Below are 26,097 nucleotides of genomic sequence, written 5' to 3'. Positions count from 1 at the left end.
TAGCTAATGCTCCAGGTGACAAGAACAGAATTCAAAGTAAGTCTAATTTATTTTATTTGATGGGTTTATTGTCAGGAAATGACATTGGTGTGGCCACTAGGGGGAGATGTTGTGCCCTCCCCTTTTTCTTCCCACTGAGCCTCGCCCCACTATCTCTTCAGTGTTTTAAAAGGGACACAGGTGAACTGCACAGTCCATTTCTGCCAAAAGGCAGATGTTTGGGGAGCAGTGGTGTCAGTCCCCTTAAGGTGTCACCTGCTATGTTCTGCACCCCCCTCACCCCCTACTGACATCCTTAGTCTTTGGCGCAGTACAGACAACCAAAAAACGGAAAAACTGCTGGCGCCTGTTTTTCCACCAGAGGGAAACCACAGTCGCCAAAACGTGCGGCTTCTCGCTGGCAGAAAAAGAACCCTCGAAAAGCGGGTTCTTTTTATGCTGCAGCGGTGTGCGGATGCTGCGTGGTGCTTACGTAACAATGGCAGTTCCCATGTATACAGGGCACCACCATTGTTACACCCTCATCACATGCTGGGGGTGTGTGGGCGCACCACCCCAGGACAACCCTAGCATGTGACAAGGGTACCACGAAAGGCCCGTCTGTTCCGGGCCTTAGTTGTCTTTCTCACAAACCTATATGGTCTTGAGTGTTCTTATATTTGAGTGAGGGGATGACAACATCTGGCATGGTGAACCTGATGCCAGAGAGTGTTCTGATGGGAAAGGAAGACAATAGATACTGTATGCATGTGGATGTTTACTAGGAAAACAAGAGAGAGAGCTTGGGAGGGAAGGAATTAGGTGAGCAGCCTGAGGTGGGAAGGTGACAAGAAGGTGGTTTTTTTTTAAAAAAAATAATAAACTGGGAGAGCAGTGTCAATTTTACTCTAAGCTTATGTTTGTCTTCCTAAGACAGATCTCTTCCAGCAAGCCTTTCCTGAATAGCTAACTGGGCCACCAACTGAACCATCCCTTTGATTATGCTGGAGCCCCATTCACTTGCTTTTATTTATTTTAATGTATGTTTTAAATAGCTAATTGTTTAACTGTTTAATTGTTTAAAGTGGTGGTGGGAACTATTGGGATATCTGGTTTTGTATGTATTGGGATGTGTGGTTTTGTATGTATTCTTTTAACTGTAAGCCACTCCAATTGTCATGGTCAGAGAGGCAGGATATAAATCAAGTTTTATTTATTATTATTTATAAATATTTTAATTTTTCACGTTGGCATTGGCCTTGTGCTTTCAGATTTCAGGGCTGCCGTTCCATTTCCTTTTCCTCCATTTCTACAAGAAGGACAAGAGTGAACTTTACAGAACCTATGATGCCTATTCCACTTTCTTTCTCAGTTCAGAAGGGTTAATTAAATGTCACAGGGTAAGCAAGCTGATGCCATCCCAGCCTCTCATGAACAAGCTGAAGCAAGTTGTACTTGCGTCCTTATTGGGCCTCGGGCTGTCAGATCAGAGGCCATCACTTCTACTGTTTTTCTCAGCACTGTCTAGCAAAGAGCAGGAAGCACCAGTAAGCTGTAGAGAGAGCTGAAGTCCACTGGCTATCTTGTCCTCTTCCTAGTATCTTTCACAGCTAACCTACCACATTGCCAGGTGTGGCAAGGAGAATGCCACTAGCAGTTCATTGTGTATCCATGTTGCCTTTGTATAAATAGTGTGGGCTTTGCCTTATGTCGCTGCTGTCAATCGCACCAGCAAGTGCTGTAAAGATGGTTAAAAAAACAAAAGGAGCCCTAGTGGTGCAGTGGTTAAATGCCTTTACTGCAGCCACTCACTCAAAACCATAAGGTTGTGAGTTCAGTACCAGCAAAAGGGCTCAAGCTCGATTCAGGCTTGCATCCTTCTGAAGTCCTAAAATGAGTACCCAGATTGTTGGGGGCAATTAGCTTACACTTTGTAAACCGCTTAGGGAGTGCTTAAGTGCACTGATAAGCGGTATAGAAATGTACTTGCTATTGCTATTGCTATTTCCCTCCCTTTAAAAGCTACCCAGTGTTGTTCAACTAGGAAACCTGGGTCATAAAGCTGTTTAGGATCAATCAGCAGTCTCTTCTCTATGAAGGCTTTAACCTGGTTGCACAGTGTATAAATTCAAATACCCTATTTCCACATTTGTTAACCGCTGGTTCTTTGACTAATGCTTGTTTAGTACTCTTGTTTTTACTACACAACCCTGGACATGATAGCTTCTGTTCTCAAGGAAAGTGTACAAGGATTTTCTTGATGAACCTCCAGCTAGCATGGTATAGTGTTCTGAGTGTTGGACCAGGACTTCAAGAGATCAGGGTTTGAATTCCTGCTCATCCATGGAAACCCATTCTCTGAGCCCTAGAAGGTGGCAATGGCAACCTTCCTTTGAACAAATCTCCATCTTAAAGTTGTTATTAAATTGGAAAAAACTTGAAGGCACACAACCAGCATAGCCACCACGAGCAGCACCTGGATAGGATCAAGGATGAGGTATTGCTGTAGGTAACTTGACTCAGGGACGTAGTCAAGGGGGGCGTCCGTGGGGTCCAGACCCCCCCCTTCTGTTAGATCCAATGAATGGTGCGCGCTGCTGTGGTACCGTGCCCAAGCCACATTATAATGGTGGCACTTAGTCTGGACCCCCCCCCCCCCTTCCCAAAATCCTGGCTACGTCCCTGCTTGACTGAGACCTCTAATATTTCACCAAGGTAATGTATATTAACACAGCTACTATGCTATATTTTGTTACCGAGAGAGAGAGAGAGAGAGAGAGAGAGAGAGAGAGAGAGAAGCCCTGACTAAACATGATGATTTAGATCCCACTAATGATCTATATCAGAAGTAAAACACACAATAGTACATTTAGTGGAACTGGGATGACTGCAGTCTATAGCAGTAAATCTATGAAGCAGGTTGGTTTTGACCTTATTGTGACACAAAAATGGAGAATGTTGTGATAGGTTAACATTCTAGAAACTTCATTTCACTTTTCAGTCAAAACTGGATCTTTGATCCAGTATCGTAGTCCAAATGGATAAACCTATACGTTGTTTTATCACAGCTGAGAAAAATCAGCTGCCTGTTATTACACAATCTCCATTGGTCTTTTCTCTGCCAGAATGTGAAGATTGGAATGATTTGTTATTTACACTGAGGTAAGATGGTAAAGAGCCACCCACTGGTGAATCTTTTGCTACAAGAGGTAGCACACATCTACTCTCAGTTTTACAATTGGTTCTTCCACAGCTGCTCTGGGTTGTAGTGGGGTCTTCCCAGTGCTAAACCTTTTTGGGGAATAGGGACCAGGACCTGGGTGGCTCCTGTACAATTCTGACCAACTGCAGGAGAACTGGCTGTAAAGTCAAGAGTGCAAATAAGGAGCAGTCATTTTTGGAACCTGATCTCTTTGTGTGTTGAGCTGTACAGTCCATGTTATATTTAAAAATAAAGAAAGAACCCTAAAAAGGGAGAGCAGGGGCCTAGAAGCTGCCCTTTAACATTTAGCACTGGGACAGCAACTACAATGACACACAGTTCAGCTGGTCCCAGCTGTCTTTACTAGCAGTGGATTTATTTCAATTTGACAGCAAGCATGGTGTTGGTGGAGTCATTGGGGTGTGTGTGTGCATGATGCAGTCTGCACTGGGTGACACCACAGAAGTGGAGTAACATCCGGTCGGGCCCTCTCTCCACACTACTCCCTTGGCACTGTCCCCACACATGCTCCCACCCTCCCCAAACCTTACCATGCTCCCCTGTGTGCTCTACCACCCTCCCTGCACCTTTCCCCCTCTCCTGTGCATGCTTCCTCCTCTCCCCACCATCCCTCTCCCCCCGCACATGCTCTCACCCTCCCCCACATGCACTCCCACCTTCCCTGCACCATCCTGCGCTCCCCCACGTGTGCTGCCCCTTGTGCCATCCCAGATGGGACAGCTTGAGGGGGAGGGAGCATGTGCCCCTGGAAGCCCAACCCCCAAAAGCCCTTCCCCCTGCACTGGTGCAAGGACACTACTGCATGGTGTATTGATTGCGGTATCTGACTATGGCTCTGGAGACCAGGGTTTGAATCCCTGCTTGACAATGGAAGCTCACTGGGTGATCTTGGGAAAGTCACATTCTCTGAACCTCAAAGGATGGCCATGGCAAACCTGCTCTGAATAAATTCTACAACAAACAAAAAAACCCACCATAGGTTTTCTTTAGGGTTATTATAAATGATAACAAGAACAAACTGGTTTTACAGAAGTATTGCTTTAGTTTTCCCATATGTATGGTTGTGTGTGTGGTGGCACAGTGGTTAAATGCTGGTACTGCAGCCTCAACATTGCGAGTTTGATCCCAGGGCTTCAAGGTTGATTCAGCCTTCCATCCTTTTGTAGGTCAGTAAAATGAATACCCAGCTTGTTGTGGCAATTGGTTTACAGATTGTAAACTGCTTAGAGAGTGGTGAGTTCACTGTTAAGAGCTATATAACTGTAAATGCTATTGCTATTGTGCACATGCATGGGCATTTAGGTCATATACCTTTGGTATGGTTGGCTGTCTTTTGTTTCCCTATCCTGTCATGATGATGATAACAATAGTAGTAGTAATAATTATCATGATAATGGTAACATACTATACATTGGGCACCTCTGTCCCAAGTTGGGAAATTTCAGTTAGATCAAAACATGGCAGCCAGATTGATTACTCATACATCCAGGAGTGATTTTATGACACCAATATTAAAACCACTACACTGGCTGATAATTAGTTTCTTGGTAAAGTACAAAATATTGGTTGTTACCTTTAAAGCCCTACATGGCTTAGGTCCTAGTTAGCTACAGAATTACCTTCTCCCATATCAACCATAAACGTGTACTACATTTTACACGTACATTTACTTGCCTGGTGGCATCCACTAATGTTTCACAAACGCTAAAAGTTCACCAAAGAGCCTTGTTTTCAGGTATTTGACCCAGCTGAGCCTTCCTTGGGGAATAAATTCCACAGCTGTGATATGTTGGCCAAAAAAGGTCCTGTGTTTCATATGCTTTACTTTGAAAAGCCCCGTTTCCAAGACCAGGTTTCTCAGTAAAGCAATAAGGAGACAAACTCCATGTGCTCTAAGGTGGTCAACTGTTTATCCCTTTTAATAATAATAATAATAATAATAATAATATGTTTTATTTATAAACCGCTATTCCAAATAGATCATAGCGGTGTATAAGAAAATTATAAAACAGTACAAGAAAAATCTACAATTAAGATATACTGTTTCTTCAGGCTAGCCCCTGATGAGGCTGGGCCAGCCTGTTCTCTCCCTCAACGGCCGAAAGATGACAGTTTTAGCCCCATGTGTTTTGGCTTATCTGGGAAAAGGCCTTCTTCAGGGGCTAGAATGAAATACAAATACAAATATTTGATAGGTATTTAAAAAAACAAGACAACACTAAGTTAACTGTATGAACTACACAGTATTACATTATTATTCATATCAGAAACATACATACCCTTTGGCAGAAATCACTGGTGTTCTAAACACTCCCCATTGGACGGGCTGCATTAGACAAACTTCAAATCAAGTGCTACAAACCCCAGATTTTCTTTTCAAATCCCACTTTCTGTGCCAAAAAGATGCTATTCATTTGCATGAAGGACATAATGCAAAGTACTACAGTGCTATTCAAATATATTCTTAGATTTCTTACTTATTACTTATAACAGATTCAATTCAAACTCAGTCATACTGAGAGAAGACATCTATGGGTTTTAAGTTAGTCATGAGTACGTTGGATCTAATTTTATAAATAGGCCTACTCCAATCCTATATTATTATCCTACTTTTCCTTAGAAGAATACAGAGTGATAAATAATATTCTCCCACATTGTATCATCCCACAACAATGTGTGGTGGACTAGTCTTGGTGAACTTGATGGCAGAGTAAAGATTTGAAACACAAGCTTCTTTGTATCTCAATCAGAGCTCTTATATCACAGTATCAAACTGGCATCAGCTGAGTGACAAAATAATATTCATAAATTTACACTATCACCTGTTCTGGCCATTTGTGTACCTTCTCTAGGTGCTGACTTGCAGCAGCAATCTCATAGAGTTTTCTTGGAAAGATTTATTCCAAAGAGATTTACCATTGCTGCCTTCTAAAGTGTATAACTTTATCACACGAGGCTATAAAAGCAAAATAAGATAAAAGTGTATTTGGGCAGTACTTATTGCACAATGTCATGTGTTCTGCTGCTGTCTTGCATTCCATTTGTTACAGTAGTGTACCTTTTCACTGACAGGAAAAACCTGTCAAGAATTCTCAGTCTTGCTGCTATGCTATTACTGCCTTTGTGCAATAGGTCCCTTTTACTACAGTTCTGCTTCTCAGGCAGTCATGTGGCGTCAGTGGGTGTGATTCTGCTCCTTTCACCTCTTCCCCTCACAGCAATTGTATCTGCCAACACTTTCTCAAAGCCAGCTGTTGTGTGCACATTCACACGGCAGCTGGCTTTAGGAGGTGGTTGACAGCGATGATCACTTATTCCATCCGTATCCTGAAGCATGGGGCTGCTATATGAATGTGCACACAGCAATCAGCTTTAGGAGGCATTTGGCAGCTATGGAAATAATAATAATAATAATAATAATAATAATAATAATAATAAGTAGTAGTAGTAGTTTTATTTATAGCCCGCTTATTCATGAGAAATCAAGGTGGGTTACAACATGTAAAAACTATGTGTTACATATCAAATCCAATTGAAATGTATCCCTCTCCCAACCTCCCATCTCAAATTATAAAACAAAATTAAATAAATTACAATATAAAATGTTTTAATGATAAAATCAACAGAGTTGGGGAAAAGAGGAAAGGACTCTATAGTAGGAGGGAGAAGATGCTATCGTGCTCAGAGAGGGGAGACTAATTTGGAAAGGAGAAATATCACATGGAGAAATTATCACATGGAGTAATACTCCTGATAGAGATGTGGCATTGAAAAACTCAAAATCGGGTATTATTGCATGTGCCAACGGCCAAGCGAACAGGCAAGTTCAAGCTTGATGCAGCCCAGACTCAAGCCATGCTTATTCAGCCAAATTTTAAAAATGGGAACCTTCGTTTTTTGAAAAGCCACTGGATAAGCACAGCGGGGGTCCGAGCTACATCCGGGTTGCACTCACCCGGTCACCGGCACATGTGATAATACCCAATTTTGAGTTTTCAATCCCCCATCTATATTGGGAGTACTTCTCCATGCGATAACCTCCTATGATTGCTCGTTCTCTCTTTCCTCTCAGAAGATAGTGTTTGTCAGTGTGGAAAAGAGATCATATGACCATAGACTGCCAAAACACTATATTCAGGAAGAATGTGATATATGATTCCAAATGGATTGCTCCCATTCTTAAACTAAAGTAATTGTGGCAGGACAGCAGGCTGGTGTGATGAAATCCTGAAAGAGTGTGACTTTGTCCTAGGTTCACCCACCGTGTTTCCATGGCTGAATGAGAATTTGAACTCTGGTTTCCCTCAATGCTAGTCCAACACCCAAACTCCTTCAGCATTCTGGTTCTTGCTCTTGGTATCTTTCTTTTTAAGCCTACCTCCAGCAGGCTTCAGTTGCTCACCTTAACAAAGATATATTTAACCACAGATGCCTAAAATATCATTCAAGCCATTATCAGACAGCAGTGTATTTTGCACAAAACTCATGTTTAAAAAAACCTCAAGGCTGTGTACAGGACTTTCCTCCAGAGTGATATGGTTTAAGACCAAAAGCTATTGGTATTGGCATATAAGTCAGCTACTACCTTGATTTAGGGCTGCTTTGGGAATGACTATGTTCTTCCATTGCTGTCAGAGGGTGGGGGAAATAGTCCCTGTAGGGCATTATGGTGTCAGTTTAACTGTTGTGATTTACTGAGATCCTGCAGTTGTATGAAAAAAAAAAAAGACAATTCTGCTGAAGAAGAGTGAGTGAGTCAGAGAAAGAGAAATGATTTTTCAGGAACAGAAAAGAATTCAATCTTATTTTTTATTAACAAGCTTGCTGTTTCTCCACAAGCATGTTCTACACACATAGCGGCTAGGGAACTCTGAATGTTTTAGACCAAAAAGGTAACTTTTCCAAGCTCTGGTCTAGCACTCTATTTCATAGTCCCACGTCAAACAAATATTCTCCTGTTTTGCCACAGATAAATTACAAAAAGCCTATTTGTCCTGAACTTGATGTAATAAGTAATTTAAAAACGTTTTATACTCTTAAAAGCTATTGTTTTGATGGTGGGAAGTTTTTGATATTTTCTGCTCAGTAAGAAGTAATCAGAATTTTGTGTATAAGATTTTTTAAAAATAAAATGAATAGTGTGGGCCCTTGGCATCTGCTGGGGTTTGGTTCCTGGACCTCATGTGGATACCAAGATCCATGGATGCTCAAGTCCCATTAAATACAATGGCATTGTAATATAGATAATAATACTAATACTAATACTAATAATAATCTGTATCCCGCCTCTCCCTGTATTGGACCGAGGTGGGTAACAACAAACAAAAACAATAATATAATATAGAATCATAGAATTGGAAGAGACCACAAGGGCCATCCAGTCCAACCCCATTCTGCCATGCGAGAACTCTCAATCAAAGCATCCCTGATAGATGGCCATTCTGCCTCTGTTTAAAGACCTCCAAGGAAGGCGACTCCACCACACTCTGAGGGAGTGTGTTCCCCTTGTGCTTTCCCTTTTATAAAATAGCAAAATCAAGGTTGCTTTTTGGAATTTATATATTTTAAAAATATTTTCAAGCCATGGATAGCTGAATTTGTGGATAAAAAATTGGATACAGAATGCTGACTGTAACAATGTTAATTAAAATGCTTAGTGGAAGGAAAGAGAAGTTTTCTTACATTTTTCACAGCCATTAGCTTAGAATGAACTGAATCTAATCCACAAAATGTGTCTTTCTGATATATTTACATTGAATTAGATTAGTACTTTATAGATTTTAGCCATCTTTTAGAAATAAAGAAAATAGTATCCTTTTAAAGTCAGAGTAGACAACTGCCAACATGGTGTGAGGTGCCAGCATGGTGTAGTGGTTTGAGTGGTCTCCATACTATGACTTTAGAGACCAAGGTTCAAAACCACAGTTCAGCCATGGAAACCTACTGGGTGACCTTGGGCAAGTCACACTCTCTCAGGCTCAGGGATGGCCATGGCAAACCCCTTCTGAAGAAACTTGCCAAGGATGTCATGAGAGCAACAAATACTTTTTATGTGAGGTGTGTGTTGGTGTTTGTGCTACTGTTTGAAATGACCTTTCCAAGTTAGAACAGATAACATTGAATATTGGAAATCCACTGAATATGACCAAGCATATACTATCACTTATTTTCTGCACACGCACAAAAATCCATAGATTTTCTCCTGCTGAAAAATCTGAGACTGCAATGAATGTCGAAATGGGGGAGTTCTCCTCTCTTTTCCCTCACTGATAAAATATTTCCAAATATTATTTCCCTACATTGCTCATATTCTTCAGAAAGACGTAAGTCATCATGCCTGATTAATATGCATTCTTTAGAAAACAATACCATTTGTTTGGAAAGAGGTTTTAAAATGCAACTCTAAAGGAAAATTGGTATGTGCACTTCACGTTTCCTTTCCTTCTTTCAAAACTATGAATGATTCACAGCATTCATTGTGTTGTTAGAAGATCTGTACTCTGAAGTTCTGAACAGATGTGGAAGAAGGAAATTACAGTTGGGCAGGTGGATGCAGAAATCTATGGAGATACTGCATGTTAACTAGGAGTGCTTTGATCACTTCTTTCTTCACTGGAGGGGAAAGCGGACATTTGGGGGGGCTCTTTCTGATTCACAAGTGCTGTACAACCCAAATGAAGAGAAATGTATCTGAAAAGAGGGCAGAAATTACTATAAAACAAAGCAATTTGGCACCAGCATGGTGAATTTCTCTCTTGCCTTTTTCAGACTAAAGACTGCTAGGTTTATGAGCTACCTTGCTGTGAAACTCCAGGTTGCCTTTGATTTTATTGTGTGTGTCTCTGTGTGTTTTCATTTTCATCAGAAGCAAAAACTCGACAGAGCCTGTGACAACTCAACCAGGTCCCACAGGTGCTGCCACATCCAGCATCACCACTGTCATACGTACCGGAGGCAACTGGTCTACTGGCCTTTTTGATGTCTGCAGTGACAAGAAAGTTTGTAAGAGCTGAATTGTTCTTTTTAAATCTTATTTCAAAGCTGCATTCCCAGGTGACTTGGGAAAAATAGGGTATTTTTATAGACATTTTACAAGACTGCTGATTGAAAAACCTGCTGTTGGGATAATAATGATAATAATGAAGCTGAGATGCTATGGTATGGAGAGAATAAAAGGCTGGTGTTGATTTCTTGTCCCAGGTCCTTCTATGTTAGCTTTCCTCAAGCTGGTGCCCATCAGATGTGTTAGACCAGTGCCAGTCCCCAGGCCATCAGATGCTGGTCCCTGGAGAGTTTATGGGGAAAAAATAAATAACTATAGTCAATGGTTAAAAATATGATTCTTGTCCCATGACTTTTGCTATTATTATTATTTAGCAAACTTTGGCAAAAAATAATAGCTGCCCATCCCCACACTATGTTAGACTTCAACTTCCAGCATCCCCAGATGGGAGAATTAGATCTATGTTCTCATCTACCCCACACTGTGATATCACTTAAGAAGCAGACGGCTTATTCTCTTATCAAGAGTCCATTGTGTTAAACCCAGTTTTGGTCACACCCTAAAGCATTTCTCCACAGAAACAAGTCCTACTGGGTTCATTAAGACTTTGCCTCCCAGGTAAGTCAAAATAGGTTTGCAGCTTTAATCATGTGAAACACAAGTACAACTGAAAAAGTTCACATTTTGTCCCTGCTTTTTTCATTTACAGTATAGTAAAGAAGATTAAATAATTAATTTCCACTTGTGTGAATATGTTTATGTGTAGTGCATGTTATCCAGTTCCTTAATAATGAAAATAGTTTGACTGATAAAAAGGCAAACTGAGTAGAATATTAAATATGGACAACTTCATTTTATAGATTCTTGGAAGTGTTAGGAAGACAACACTCCCTCTCAATCCTTGCCCATCATGGTTGACCACCGAGCGAGGGGATGCAACATAATTAATACTACAATCTATAATTAATGCATCCCACAGGGAGGGGAGTTTTCAATCTAAACTAAAACTAAACCGCTTTTGAAAAAACCCTCCCTGGATCCCCTGGTGAGAAATAATTATAGGCCGGTCTCCCTCTTACCATTCTTGGGCAAAGTGATCGAGAGGGCAGTTGCCTTCCAGCTCCACGCTGTCTTGGATGAAACTGATTATCTAGACCCATTTCAAACTGGCTTCAGGGTGGGATATGGAGTGGAGACTGCCATGGTTGCCTTAGTTGATGATCTCCGTCTGGGCATTGACAGGGGAAGTGTGACCCTGTTGGTGCTCTTGGACATCTCAGCGGCATTCAGTACCATAGACCATGGTATCCTTCTGGAATGCCTGAGGGAGTTAGGCATTGGGGGCACTGCGCTCCAGTGGCTCCAGTCCTACCTCTCAGGCAGATTCCAGATGGTGATGCTGGGGACAGCTGCTCTTCCAAGAGAGAGCTGACAACTGGTGTCCCTCAAGGCGCCATTCTGTCCCCCATGCTGTTTAACATTTACATGAAGCCGCTGGGATAGCTCATCCAGAGACATGGGGCACGGTGTCATCAGTATGCTGATGACACCCAAATCTATTTCTCTATATCTCCGACTGTTGCAATGACTAGGGATGGCATCTCTCCTCTGAATGTCTGCCTTGGGTCGGTAATGGGCTGGATGAGGGTAAACAAACTCAGGCTGAATCCAAAGAAAACGGAGGTACTTGCGATAGGTACCCTAAGTCCAGGGATGGAGTTTTGTCAACCAGTCCTGGATGGGGTCACACTTCCCCTAAAGGATGAGGTTCGCAGTTTGGGAGTACTCCTGGATCCATCTTTGCAGTTGTCATCTCAAATAGATGCAATGGCCAGGAGTAGCTCTTATCAACTACCTGGACTGAAAGGACCTTGAAGCAGTGGTACATGCACTTGTAATCTCTCATTTAGATTTCTGTAATGTGCTCTACTTGGGGCTATCTTTTACCAACTTTGGAAGCTTCAATTGGTTCAAAATGCGGCAGCCAGATTGGCACCGGTACAACTAGACTTGACCATATAACACCAGTGTTGAAATATCTTGACTGGCTGCCAATTAGCTTCTGGGAGCAGTATAAGGTGTTGGTTATTACCTTTAAAGCCCTACATGGCTTGGGCTCAAGTTACTTGTGGGAACACCTCTCCCTACACAATCCACCTCACACACTTAGAACATCTGGGAAGTATTTATTGGAACATCATAGCACTAGGTTAATGACAACTTCCCATAGGGTGTTTACTGCTGTGATTCCAAGATTATGGAATAGCCTACCAGAAGAGATCTGTCTTACCACTACCTTAGAGGCCTTTAAGAAGGCATTCAAAATGGATCTCTTCCGGTGGGCTTATCCACTGGACTCCACATAAAAGGTTATGACGATTGTTTCACTCCTGACTATAATTTTTGGCTATTGGTGAATTGATGAATTGTTATTTTAGAGAACTAATAGGAATGTCGGTTTATTCAGTATTAGTATTTTATTGATTGTATTTTGTATTATTGTATTATTTTTACTGATGTAATCCCACCTCAACCCTTGGGAGAGGCGGGAAATATAAATGTTGTTGTTGTTATTGTTATTATTATTATACATGCTCCCCAGTGTCAGGGTGATAGTTTGAACTAACAGCTGAATTTACATGAACAACAGAACAATGTGGTGGAGCTTATGCTGAATCATATGCCTTCCAACAGGTTAGGGAGTCATATCTTTCAGTTCTTAGCTACATAACAAACATTTGTGCATACAGAAAATTAGCATTTAACACAAAAAGAGTCATACTGAATTCAGCATTTTCTCCTCACAGATCGCTGTGGGAAGCTTACAGGCAGGGCATGACAGTAATAGTCTACTCAGTCTGATGTTCTGTTGTTGTTGATGATGATGAGTGCCTTTAAGTCATTTCCAGCTTATGGTGACCCTAACAGCAAACAGGATCTTCTTGGCAAGATTTGTTCAGGGGAGGTTTTCCATTCCCTTTGTCAAAGGCTGAGAGAATGTGACTTGTCCAACATCATCTAGTAGTTTTCTATGGCTGAGAAGGGATCCAGACTCCTGGAGTCCCAGTCCAACACTCAAATCACTACACCAGACTGGCTGTTATAAAGTTCCACAGCAACTGGTATTTCCAGTTTGATATTGGCTGGTATTTCTGATACTGGCTGGTAGCTACAACCCTTCTGCCTAGTAGATACTGATTGACTTGTCTGTCATCTGTATATCTAAACATTCACAAATTCATTGCAACCAAATTGTTCATTAGAAAAGCGTACTGTATAGTTTCTGCTGGATTTAGCTGAGGGCTACAGAAGGGGACATGTTTAAACTTTAGAGTGGTGTACACTTCTACAACTCCACAGGAGTCTTAGTCCTGATAAATATGGGATCTAGAGTAGGCACTTTATCACACCAGCCTACTGTCCTGCCACAATCATGCTACAAGCATACTAGTTTGGTTTCATTTCTTATCACATTTTCCTCCACAATAGTGTGGAGGGGATCCATAGTTGCAAGATCTATTTTCCACACTGCTAAATGCCACTTCTGGGAAATACTGTGAGTGAGCTATCGTGGCTGCCAATTGCCTCCCGAACGTGGCTGCACACAGGCAGTTGGCTTCAGGAGGAGGTTGATAGCTACTGTCCTTCCTCCTTCCCACTACCAAAGTGTGGAGCTGCTGTGTGCACATTCATACAGCAATTCCATGCAAGCAACTGTAGCTGCCAACCACCTCCTGAAGCTGACTGCTATGTGGGCATGCACACAGTAGCCGCTTCAGGAGGCAGTTTAGATGCAATCGCTGCTAGTGGGAGGACGAGAGGGGAGAGGAGCAGAATTATGCCCTGTCACACCATGTGACTTCCTGAGAAGTGGAGCTGCAGTGAAACAGTACAAAGGCAATAATGGAATTGAGAGCCTATTGACAGTTTTGCTCATCAGTGAAAAGGTGTGCAGTAATGAATGCAATGCAAGGCAGTGGTCTTGATGTCATGTGACAAATACCAGCCAAAGATGCTTTTAGCCTCTAAATTTCTGCTTTTCAGCTTTGTGTGATAAAGCCTTTAACTCCATAGAATGTGATTTCAATATCCATATTGACTTTCAATGGGTTCATTTGGTCAGCATTCCTACTGATTTCTAGCAGGTTCATTTGGTCAGCATTCCTGTTAGTTTCCAATGGAATCATTTTATCCCCCTTGTCAGGCATTGAACCTAATGAAAAGTGGTCTGCTTTTCTACCATACATCTTGCCCATGTCTTCAATTTGCTTTCAGTGTTCTCATAATCTGAATCATGCAGTTTGCCTGGAGAGAACTGGTGTATAGAGGATTCAAATCCTCCAGCAAGAGGTTGGCCATGGTGATTTATGTGGGTCCCCTCCAGTCAGATTGTTCTTTGAATATTCAGTGTTGATCTAGCTTTCATCATCTGTTAACAGCATTCTTGTGGTTGTGCTTAATGATAGGTGTGTGCGGTTCACTCTGCAGCCTGTGCTTGGAATGTTCTCTTGCGAGCCGCTATGGAGAATGCTTTTGTTTTCCGCTGTTGCTGGGCTCCACCATGGCATTAAGAGTTGGCACCAGAGAGAGATACAAAATACGTGTAAGTCTATGGAAATGTCCTATTCCTCTTCCACAAAAACCCCTCACCCTGACTCACTGGTAGTACAACCTGCAGCTGTAGCGTAAAATCTCTTGACATGGCAAGAAACAAAATTGGTAAAGCATGCTAATGAATACCGATGACTTGAAATCATTGTGAGGGTGAAAAGTTCAGGCAGAGCATAAGAAAACCTCGTGGTGTCATATCAGTATACATACTTGCCATTTTCCTCACCTTTCTGAAAGTCCCCCAACTCTTCTCTGTATGAAGCTGAGATCTCTTTTATTGCTAGCACTATGCCTTCTTAAAGGAGAGCAAAGACATTAAGCCCTTGAAACAGCCTCTCCTTTAGCACACCATTTGTTTATAATAGCATGTCAGTGCCAAACAAATCCCCAGGTTTTTACAGCATTGAGTAAGAGCTGCTCTATTTTTCTTCACTTTGGCTGCAAAATTGCATTGTCCACTAGTCCATAGTAAGGGGGAAATATTCATTTCCCATGAAATCAGGAAAGTGAGAGTAAGAGCCCAAAATTACTGTAGATTCTGTGTTAGAATATACTTTAAAGGGAGATTGTCTGAAAGTTATGGAGTCTCTGCAGTAGAACTTAAAGAAGCATGCCATATTTTTTCATGCAGCTTTATTTATTGTAACATTATGATGCCAGAATAAGGATATCGACATTTGGCAGGCGTGTACTGTGAGGATGAGAGGATAACTGTTCCCCCATGTTTTCGAAATACAATGCAGAAGCAATGGATGTCATCAAGGCTGATTTCCCATGCTGCCCTTTGAGTGGAAAAAGTGGGGTCCTGTAAAAGCCCTTCCAACTACTTTGACTTCTAAGACTTTGGTTTTATGTCACTGAAGTATAGATCTCTCCTGCTCTTTGATTGTTTTCTGCTGCCATTGAAATATACTACTGCCATTTTAGAATTCAGAAACAAGTATTTGAGCTATCTGCCTTCTAAGGTGCCCTCAACCCTGGAGATAGTGTGAATCTCAGCTGTGGAGCTCAGCTTTTCAAAAGCTCTTGGATTCCTTTGGCAGTTGACTAAGTACATGAACACAGATTCCCTCCCCAGAAAACAATCATTACCACCAGTGCCCATCCCCCAAAGAAAGAAAGAAGACAATTTATTAAAAAGAAATGAACAAGACACACATGCAATACTGCCATGTGGATGAATGTTGCAAGCAACTATACAGACTAAAAACACATAATTACTCCACTAGGGATCAGTTTAAGGTTACAATGTAATTTGGTAACACAACTTCTGGAGTCGGAATGTGCAGGTGTTCCAACTAGAGATCCTAAGCTACTCATACTTCTGTAAGTTACTCGCATCAGAACCCTCAAAAAGGGAAGGATTGATTTCTGGCCTGCTTTATTGCCCAGATGTGTCTTTTCTCCTCTTTGCTTGTCTAAAAGCCCTTTCACACTACACGATTACAGCACTGTGATCCCATTTTAACTGCCCTAGTTCCATCCTATGGAATCTTGGGGCTTATAGTTTGGTTAGAGACACTGGAGGAGCTATTTGCTTGAAAATTCCTTTCCCTAAATTGCCAATTCCAGGATTTTATAAGATTATAGCAGGTAAAGTGAAATAATGCTGCTATAATATTTAGTTTGAACGGGCCCCCAGTCTTCAAAGGAAGGAAGGGAGCCTGGCATGTCCTGGTCCTGGAGTTGTGCCAGTTCTTCCTTTCTTCTTCTAGGTCTTACTTCATAAAACCTTCCAGGCACTGCTGGACTGGCTGATGGAAATAAACAAATATGCTGTCTCTCATTTTATTATAGATACTTGTTAGGAAATATCTTTAAATAAATGTCCCCTCTCTTCAGTAAAGCAGATGGAAGGTTAAGAATATACTGTGAAGCTGTATGATGGGGTGGGCATTATGTGGCCCTCCAGATATTGTAGAACTATATCTTCCATCCCTAACTACGGACATTATCACATGGGGGAAATCGGACAAAATCGTGCGTATAAACAGCAATTATCCCATGAAAAATGTGATATCGCAATTAAGATTTTCACACGATGTCACTATTAAACAGGCAATAAACAGCAACAAATCATTCACGGGGAAATCCCAAAAATGATTTGTTGCTGTTTATTGCCTGTTTAATAGTGATGTGTGTGAAAATCTTAATTGTGATACTGCGTTTTGCACTGGATAATTGCTGTTAACCCCCCCCCCCCCCCGATTTCCCCTGTGTGATAAGGTCCTATATGTGATGTAGTCCTCAAGGGAGATGCAATCCAGCAGTGTCTGGAAGGCCCCATATTCCTGATGTGTGTTGTAAAACAGGAGTGCTTCATTGGCACAGCGCTGCGGGTGCTGCCAGAGCAATAAATCTCAGTACTATCAGTCAAAGGGCATTACTCACAAATTTCATCTTTTCTTCTATAAGTTTTTTGTTTGTTTGTTATTGTTTTGGTGGAAGTAGCAAAAGCATAGAAGAAACAGTTGGAAAAGAGAAAATGAAGATGATGTTATTGAGACCCTTTGTAAAATGCTGGGAATGATGTAGGCCAATTGGACAATGGAGGCCTCCTCTGAAAGCAAAGAGGAGAAGGGTAGAGAGCCTCTGCTAAGTCACTTCAGAAATCATGTAGAATGTGTAACACTCCTCTTGTTATAATTGTTGTTTGTACCATCAAGCCATTTTTTACTTATATGGCCAGAAGAGGCAGGCCAAAATAAAGCTGCTTTGGGTCACTTTGGAGATATGCCGTTTAAATGATGCATGTATCTTAAGAGGCCAGAAGCTGCGCTGCAGTCCTTAGGAGTGGAGCATAGCTTTGGCGTGGCTTCCGGTCCCTTAGGACACATGCATCATTTAAACAACATACCTTCAAAGTGATCCGAAGCAGCTTTATTTTGGCCTGTCTATTTGGGCCCTTAGAGACCCTAGGGTGAGCATATCAGGGGGTTTTGATGGCAAAATTTGTTCACAGGGAATTTGCCTTACTCTGAGATTCAGAGAGTGAGACTTTCCCAAGGCCACCCAGTGGGTTTCCATGGCTGAGTGGAGATTTGAACCCTGGTCTCCCAGTGTCCTAGTATAACAATGAAACCACTATGCCACACTGACTCAGTGCACTCCTCGTACCCTGATTTTTTTTTTTTTAAAATGAATCTGGTCACTTCTGGCTTTGTTTTTGGCAGGTCTGGAAAGGGGAGGCAAAAATATCCCCTGGACCTTGGGAACTTGACCATCCCTGAATGAAAAGGTCAGTAGCACTTTGCCAGACCACACTGGAAAAGCAATGCTGCAATTTTAATATTTTTTTAAAATGCCAAAACACAGCAAACATTGAATGCTATAGATTACCAACTTGGCTATCTGTGTTTTCTTTACAAATATAAGCAAATATAAAATTATATATGTATAAAAGGCATTCTCTATCCAGATAAAATGAGCATGTATGAAGGGAGAGCATGTTAGTTTCACCTCCTCCTTCACAGTTACCATCACCTTCTGCCTATAGAGGTTGGTTGGCTGAAGAGGAAAGCTTTGGCTATCCATGAGGCTCTCCTCCATGCATACATGAACACTGAAAAACCATGGACACCATGTCAATTTAATTTGAACTGGTTAATGTGGAAGTAATCTGTGCCTTCTCTTTATTTTTAAGGTTTGAATCAGGGCAAAGAACTAGCATAGAGTGGTTCTAAGTAGATCAGCATTTAGTGATGTGGAAAAATGTTTTCTCAGTTATTCTAATGTGGAGAAGTTCTCTTCCTGTTTTTCCCCAGGGAACACTCTGTGAAGACTGGATGGTAGTTCATTGCTGCTGGCCTTTTGCAGTCTGTCAAATGGCCCGAGAAATGAAGAGGAGACCTATATTCCAGCTCCATGAAATGCACCAATCTCCTCCTCCACCTCCTTTCAAAGATGCTCTTCTTTAAAAACCATTCCAAAAAGCATGGGTCATAGTTCTTTCTCCCACAATGTCAAAACTGGTTTATGTAATTCTTTTTTAATCTACATTTTTCTCATGGTAAAAATTTCCCCACTGCCTCCATCATGTATCTGTTGTGTTCTCAGGGAAAGGTGCTAAGTAACAACTCCATTCCAAAAGCAGTCAGCTATTGGAGTAAAGTACCAGTCCAGGCAGGGCTACCTTGAGGGGCTGGTATTTCCAGGCATCTGCTGAAGCTGATGGTATGTGGCAGCAACAAAGCTTTCTAGCTTCTTGGAATGGGTCTTGTTTTTTCAAAATGAATGGCATCCATTTTTCATTCCGATAATACTTTTTAGTTATTTTTTAAATATGAATTTTACATGGATTTTTAATGTAAGAAATAACACAATAATATGGAGATGGGATGGTTTCTGAACATATTGAAACTGACATAAACTAGAGATAGACATCTCTTCCCAGCAGAATGTGTTCTCCATTTCTTGATAAACACTAATTTAATGAAGAGCTGGTACAGTTCAACAGCTAGGAATGAGCTGTTATTCAGAGGTCTCAGCTCAGCTACAAGTTAATTAGCCAGGCCACTTTATTCCAGCCTCAAAATTCATCTGTAATAATTAGAAGGTAAACATATTAACCTATAGGTTTAAAATACTTACCTTTCTAAAACTCTATCCGGTTTGGGACCAAGTTATCTTTAGGGCTATCTGTACCTGTTTCAACCTCCCTGGGCTCTGAGATTGGCCAAAGAAGCTTACATTTCTTTCTCCAAGATCTATTACAGTGGCAAGCACCAGAATCAGGGCCTTTTCTGTGGTGATACCATCTTTGTGGAACTGTTTCTCATGGGGTGGTTTTAACAGGCCTTAAAAGGCAACATAAAAAATTCTAAATAAGTGTGTGACTTCTTGGCAGGATCGATAAAAATGATCCTTAAAATGCTTTGCATATATTTAAATGCTTAGTATTATAGTAAGAGCCTTATCGCATGAATAAACAAAGCAGAAATGGAGCCAGAGGATAGTGGCTTTCTCCATGCCTTACCATGTGGTATTATAATACTTCTTTTCTATTCCAGTGGGAGATGGTCATAAAAGCATCTTTTTTTCTAGCTGGAAAAATCTGTATGACAGAAGATGCACTTTTACAACCATCTCGTGTGGGAAGAGAATTAAACTGCTATGACATTGTGTAGTAACACACAGAGAAAACTGCTACGCTCCATTTCTGCTTTGTTTTCTAGTGCGATATGGCTCTAAGTCAACCTCCAGCTGTTTAGTGACATTTTTTTAAGTCACTACATAGAAAAGTATGCTACATTACTGCTGCCTCATTGGAAGAGATAGCCAATGTGCTGCCACCAGCAGCAGTATGCAAAGAAAGCAGTGCAGCAGGATTTGCTCACCTGCTTGCTCTTCTCTCCTCTCACCTGCCTGCCTGGAAAACTGAAGAAATACTGTTTGTCCACATGTTTATCAATGTCTTGTCTTACGCTTTTTTAAATAAATGTTCACTAAGAAAAAAAAAAGAGAAATACTGTTGCTGCTACTATCACTAACTAACAGCCTGTTGTGCTGTGAAGAACCATTTGCTTCATGAGAGCTTGGTTCTCTGCATCCTCAGAGCAGGTTGCGTGAGAGAGGTATAGCCTGACTGGGAAAATACTTTATTATGATATGCACTGTGTGTGAAGCTACCTTTGAAGACTGTTTGTAAGCTACAGCTTACTCAAAGTACAGGCATCAGGTTGTTAGCTCAAGGACAGTTAAAAGTTGGAGGGAATGCCTTTACCTACATCCTGCTTCAGGGCAGCTAATATTATGTTAGGGACAGGGGAACCAAGCTACTGGATGAAGGTCCTTCACAGAGGCCTTAGTAAATAGTGTGAATCCACATAGACCTAGGCATGTTTTCACTGGATAAATAAAAGGATCGGGCTCAGGCCTTGCATAAGGAAAAGTGAAACAACTGGGATGGCTTGTGGACCTATTGGAACAGGGACAATGAACCCACTCTTGGTGTTATCACTGCTCCCCTGCAGCTGCTGGAATAGGAACTCTCCTAGGGTTGACTCTAAGGAAATTGTCCTACAACAGGAAAACAGGATACAACTTGGAACAGCTGAGGAAGGGGTAGCCATAAATCCAAAAGGGCTGTGCTGGCTCTATGGCAATGGTCTACTGGCCACTGTGGGTAGTCAGATTTAGGAAAGGGCAGCACCAGCACCCTAACCATTCCTCACTTTCAGACAGAGGGGTGTGTACCCCATGATCTGGCCTTTCCCACCTAAGGTAGCCAGGTTCTCATGCTTGGTGTGTTGAAAGACCCCATCCTATTGGTAATGCTGAAGATTCTGTTGCCAGGATAGTTGGCTTCAGCACATATTGCAGAAAAGGCATCTTCTCCTATGCCCCAAATATCCTGGTCAGTCCTGCCTTTCCAGTCCATGTGGTTGATTTCTCCAGTGGCCTGGACAGCAAAATACCAGCACATACTGGTGACATGTGCATGCTTCTTACCATACAACCTTCCCTGCTAGGGTTAGAAATGGGAGGATGATGTGACCATGCTCTAAGTGAATCAGCAGCAACACATACCTCTTTTTCCACTAATAAGATTATGAGCCAGAAATGCACTGCATGTCATCCTGACACAAATGGATATTTTTGTTTGTTTCTAGAAAAACCAATACAATTTTCAGAGAAGAGGGGATTCTCCCCTGTCTCCCTTATTTAATAAAAACTAGGAAGCATGACTGTGGTTTCAAGCTCACAGGGTTAAACTATTTAAGGATTTCTAGGTCTTTGAGCTGCTATATGGGCAATTACCTCTGACAAATGACCTGATGCAAACTCTCCAGCTCTGTGCCAATTCATTAACTCATTCTATAAGATTAGTTTAAATGGTGCTCATCACGAACTTCTGCTAGAAATCCTTCTGTTACTGTTCATGTGTTGGGCCACTTTCTGCTATGTTTAGCTCACTTCTGCAAGCCTGTTTTCTCAGTCCCTTACCACTTCTAAAAAAACAATGCAGTCTGCTTCATGTTTTTTTTAATCTAGAAAGCCCTTTTGCATAGCAAAAAATGTGCAGGTACTTGTGAAGGGAAAAATGTATGAGAAAGAAAGAATGTGTCACCATGAGGTCACAACTGAACAAATATATTTCAATATCAGAGCAGATGTAAGTAATCTTTTCATCCAAAGGCATCACAAAGAAAGCAGAGGTGCCTTCTGAGTAATACTCTCTTTCTGAATGTCCAGCCAGAGCAAGGAATTCAGTAGCATCACATAGCTGCCTTACCAGAGCTTCCAGTCCAGCACTTAGAGTTCTCAGGGTCAGGCCAGTCAATCAGAAGAGGAAGGCAATCAATCAAAGTGACACATCCAAATTGGTAGCAAAGCAAGTCCATGAAGTAGGGTTCAAAGGCCATGGAATCACAGAGTAGAAAGTCAAGAACAAAGCAGGTTGCACCTTCCTGAAAAGGTCAGTTGTTAGTAATGAACTTCAAAGATGAAGCAGGGATATTTATGTTATATTAGACTCCCACAGTTGTTGCCTGATTTCAGCACATTTTTAAAATAAATATGCTCTCACCAATGTAAGCCCTTCCTTTTGTGTTTGCATTCACTTGTGGTGGGTACTGTCTGGTTTGTGTCTGTGTCTTGTGGCTACTGGGGGATATCCCTTTTTGTCTCCTGCATGGGCACATCCCTCTGCTCTGAGTCCTGAGAGCTAGGTCTGTCACCTTCTTTGTCTGCCTCAGGGTCTGTGTCGTATGTCAGAACAGGGGACTGGAAAGGGGGCATAACACTGAATGCAAAAGTGTAAGGTCCTTCATTACATGGAGGAACAACTTTGCTGGACAATATCAACACCACTACCAAATAACCTGGGTTCTAAATTCTAAACCAGGAATAGAAGAACTTTGGTTTGCCAAGTATTTTGGATGGGGGGATCTCATGCACAGAAATTACGAATGACATGTAATTACTAATACCTTTTCTCCACTATGTAGAATAGCTGCTGTGCCATGGTCAGAATTGTTAGCATGTAGGGAGAGCTAGTGTGGTGTAGTGGTTTGAGCACTGAACTATGATTATGGAGAAAAGAATGTGAATTGGCTATGGAAACCCACTGGGTGACCTTGGACAAGTCACACACACTCAGCCTTAGAAGAAGGCAAAAACAAACCCTCTCTGAAAAAAAAATATTGCCATGAAAACCCAGTGATAGGTTTTCTTTAGGAGTGCCATAACTCAGAGGTGATTTGAAGGCACCAAACAACAAGGAGGACAGCAATGGCCATTGTAACCTTTTGTTCTTATTACCATAGTCCTAAAAAAGTCTCCCCTCAGCAGAAACTCTCTAGATGTTTGACACTGAAAGCAATGTTCCATTGACAGTAATTAGTGGCCAAATAATCCCTGATTTGTAACCAAAATTGTAACCAAACATTAAATTAAATTAAAGAGAATGATCTGTTGCTTGTAATTGAACAAATATGACCATGCCCCTTTTGACGTTTTTCTCCGTTTTATTAAAAATAAAAAATAAAATAAAATAAAAATAAATCTGTAGTTGAGAGCAACTGAATGTTTGTTAAATAAAACTTTCTATCTTACTGAAAACTGAAATAATTTAATTGAATAATTTAATTGAATTGAATTAATCTGTTAATTATGTGTGTGTAACTTCATGCTTGTTCTTTTTGGTTGTGATGTCATCAATGTTTTATTTATTTCAAGGATTTATATCCCGCCTTTCTCCCACATTGGGATTCAAGGCAGGTTACATTAATTTAAACAGACAGAACTAAAACACTGATTACAAAAGTTAAAAGATAATTAAATAATACCAACATTAAAACATAAGTTAAAATCAGCATAGTTAAAACCAATATGACTGGTTTTATGATTGGACGAGGTTCATAAAGAGGTGCCCATGCAATCTACATAAACATATTCTTTTGTCATATGTATACCAATTGGATACTTTTGTATTCTGCCTGATCAAGGTTTCTGTGATTCTCCAAAGCCTTCATACTTTTGATAGAAAATTAATTCATGCAAAACAGCACCTAGAAATCTCTCATTACTTATCCATTTCTCTGCATTTTTCTATGACATTTTTTTACAATGAAAACTGCTAGTAAGTTTGGGAAAGTTACTTTTTTTACTCCATGATTACTAGTGCCTGGGGGATTTTGGGATGTGTAGTTTCCATAAACGCAACGTTTCCAAGTTCTAATTTCCTTTCCCTTCCTTTCTGACATGAACAAGTGTGGATTTTGTAACTTCTGAATTGCGCAGCCTGTTTCTAAAAGCAACTGGCTACAGTTATGGTTTAACTCCCCCCCTTCCCAAAAAAGATAGTTACCATTATAACACTGCATTAATTACAGTTTTCAAAACCAACTCTTGACTTTCTGTTTTGGAAAGTAACTAAATAGCTATTACAGTCGGCCCTCCTTATCCACGGATTTTTTAATCCACAGGTTCAAGCATCCATGGCTTGAAAATATTCCAAAAAAGTATAAATGCCAAATAGCAAACCTTTATTTTCCATTTTATATAAGGGACACAATTTTATTATGCCATTGTATTTACTGGGACTTCAGCATCCACGGATTTTTGTTAACCACAGAAGGTCCTGGAACCAAATTCCAGCAGATAACAAGGGCCCACTGTACCTTATGCTGGAAAGTACACTCTTTTTCTGTCAACTTCACTGTCACCTCAACTCCCCACAACACAAGCCAGCACATTCTTCTTTCATAACTGAACCACACCTTGTTACTATTTGAGTAATTAATGTTACATTAATTAAGGAATTAAGGAATTACAGTTATGCCTCAAAAGACTTCACATTATTCCTAATTGTTTTTTTGTGGGTTTTTCAGGCTGTGCCGGCCATGAAAGCATTTGACTTATTCCTAATTGTTGCTGTGTGCTTTCAAATCATTTCTGACTTATGGTGACCCCAAGGCAAGCCTATAATTGGGTTTTCTTGGCAAGTTGCTTCAGATTGGGTTTGCCTTCCTCAGAGGCTGAGAGAGTGTGACTTGCCCAAGATCATCCAGTGGGTTTCATGACTGAGCCAGGATTTGAATCCTGGTCTCCAGAGCTGCAGTCCATTCCTAGTTAATGTACAATTATTGTTGTGTAACCATGCTTCTATTATATGGAAAATGGCACTAACTGTTGCTGTCAAGGAACCACGGAATAACTAATCTCAGTGCTTCATTGCATTTGGAGCTGGGTATTCCTGAGTTGTGTGAAATAATATTAATATGCCAAGTTGTAGTAGGATCAGCTGCTGTGGAACTGGCAGAAAACTTGGAAATACACTCCTAATGAGGCCGGTGATATTAATCAAGAAAACAAAGTAAAGGGTTCATCCTGAACACTGGGGGAGAGCTATAGCAAAGCAGTTTGCTTTTGGAGGCCACATAGCAAAATGACACACACACAACTGCACTCTTGCTGGTGCATAGTATACAATGCAATTTGTTTGTTCTGACACCAGAGGCAGAAAACATATTCCCTCTATGGTGGTTTAAAAATGCAAGAACAAATCAGATAACTAACCATTTGTTGGCTTTTCCTGACACATGAAAATTACTGGCTAAAGTTGTATTCCCTCTCTACCTAAACTGCCAAAGATGGACCTATATAGTAGAATCCTGCTTTGGTTGACTTTCTGTGGTTTAGTTACTTAGGCTGGTTCAGGTGAGAAGGCAGAAGAGGCTGGAATCTTACTTAAGAAATGCGTTCCTCCCAAATTATTAGTAATCTTTCACCATATTGTTATTCCTTTCCACCACAGGTGCACCAGCAGCTCATTGCTTTCCCTTTTATTTCTGTTCCCTGCTAGAGGAACAAGGCCATTATTAAACAGGGAAGTGGGTGTATTTTGCATTCTTCAAAAAAGATCCATCATTGTAACACATGTCCACCCCCACTCTGAACTCCTCTCATCCATCTTGCTCTATTTTGGTCTTTCTAAGGAAACCATCACCATGGTATCACAGCACTGAAGCATGCTCCACAAGCAGCCTGCTTTAGATATCTCCTGTCCTGGCTTTAAATAGCTTCATGCTGCTCTACAAAAAACATTTTCTCCTTCCCCTCTTGCTACTCATACACTCACATCAATATCGGTAAGCCAACATTTCTTTTCCAACCTGATCCTGCCACTGCTGTAAGGTATCACAAGACAGTGAGGGAGAGCATGTTCTCAGTTTAAAACTAGCAATGAGTGGAATGTTTTGGCATCAGGTTGAGCATCCTGATTGTGAAAATGGATATTTGTCCTATAGTTGCATAAAGTCTGTTTCATATCTTGGAA

At 41.0% G+C, this 26,097-nt stretch overlaps 1 protein-coding gene across 1 annotated transcript; it reads left to right on the top strand.

Moving 5' to 3' along the window:
- The first annotated feature begins 3,016 nt into the window (after positions 1 to 3,016).
- Positions 3,017 to 18,733, top strand: PLAC8L1 (PLAC8 like 1). The gene is made up of 4 exons (XM_089504569.1): positions 3,017 to 3,141; positions 10,068 to 10,204; positions 14,672 to 14,808; positions 18,581 to 18,733. The coding sequence occupies exons 1-4, from the start codon at positions 3,017 to 3,019 to the stop codon at positions 18,731 to 18,733; spliced, it is 552 nt and encodes a 183-aa protein (XP_089360695.1).
- The last annotated feature ends 7,364 nt before the right edge of the window (positions 18,734 to 26,097 follow it).

This window comes from Sceloporus occidentalis, unplaced genomic scaffold, assembly GCF_023333645.1.
Source record: "Sceloporus occidentalis isolate IW3139 unplaced genomic scaffold, rSceOcc1.0.p SCAF_1, whole genome shotgun sequence".
Taxonomy (NCBI): Eukaryota; Metazoa; Chordata; class Lepidosauria; order Squamata; family Phrynosomatidae; genus Sceloporus; species Sceloporus occidentalis.
The sequence above is the reverse complement of the archived record's forward strand: the minus strand, read 5'-3'. Positions and strand labels throughout refer to the sequence as shown.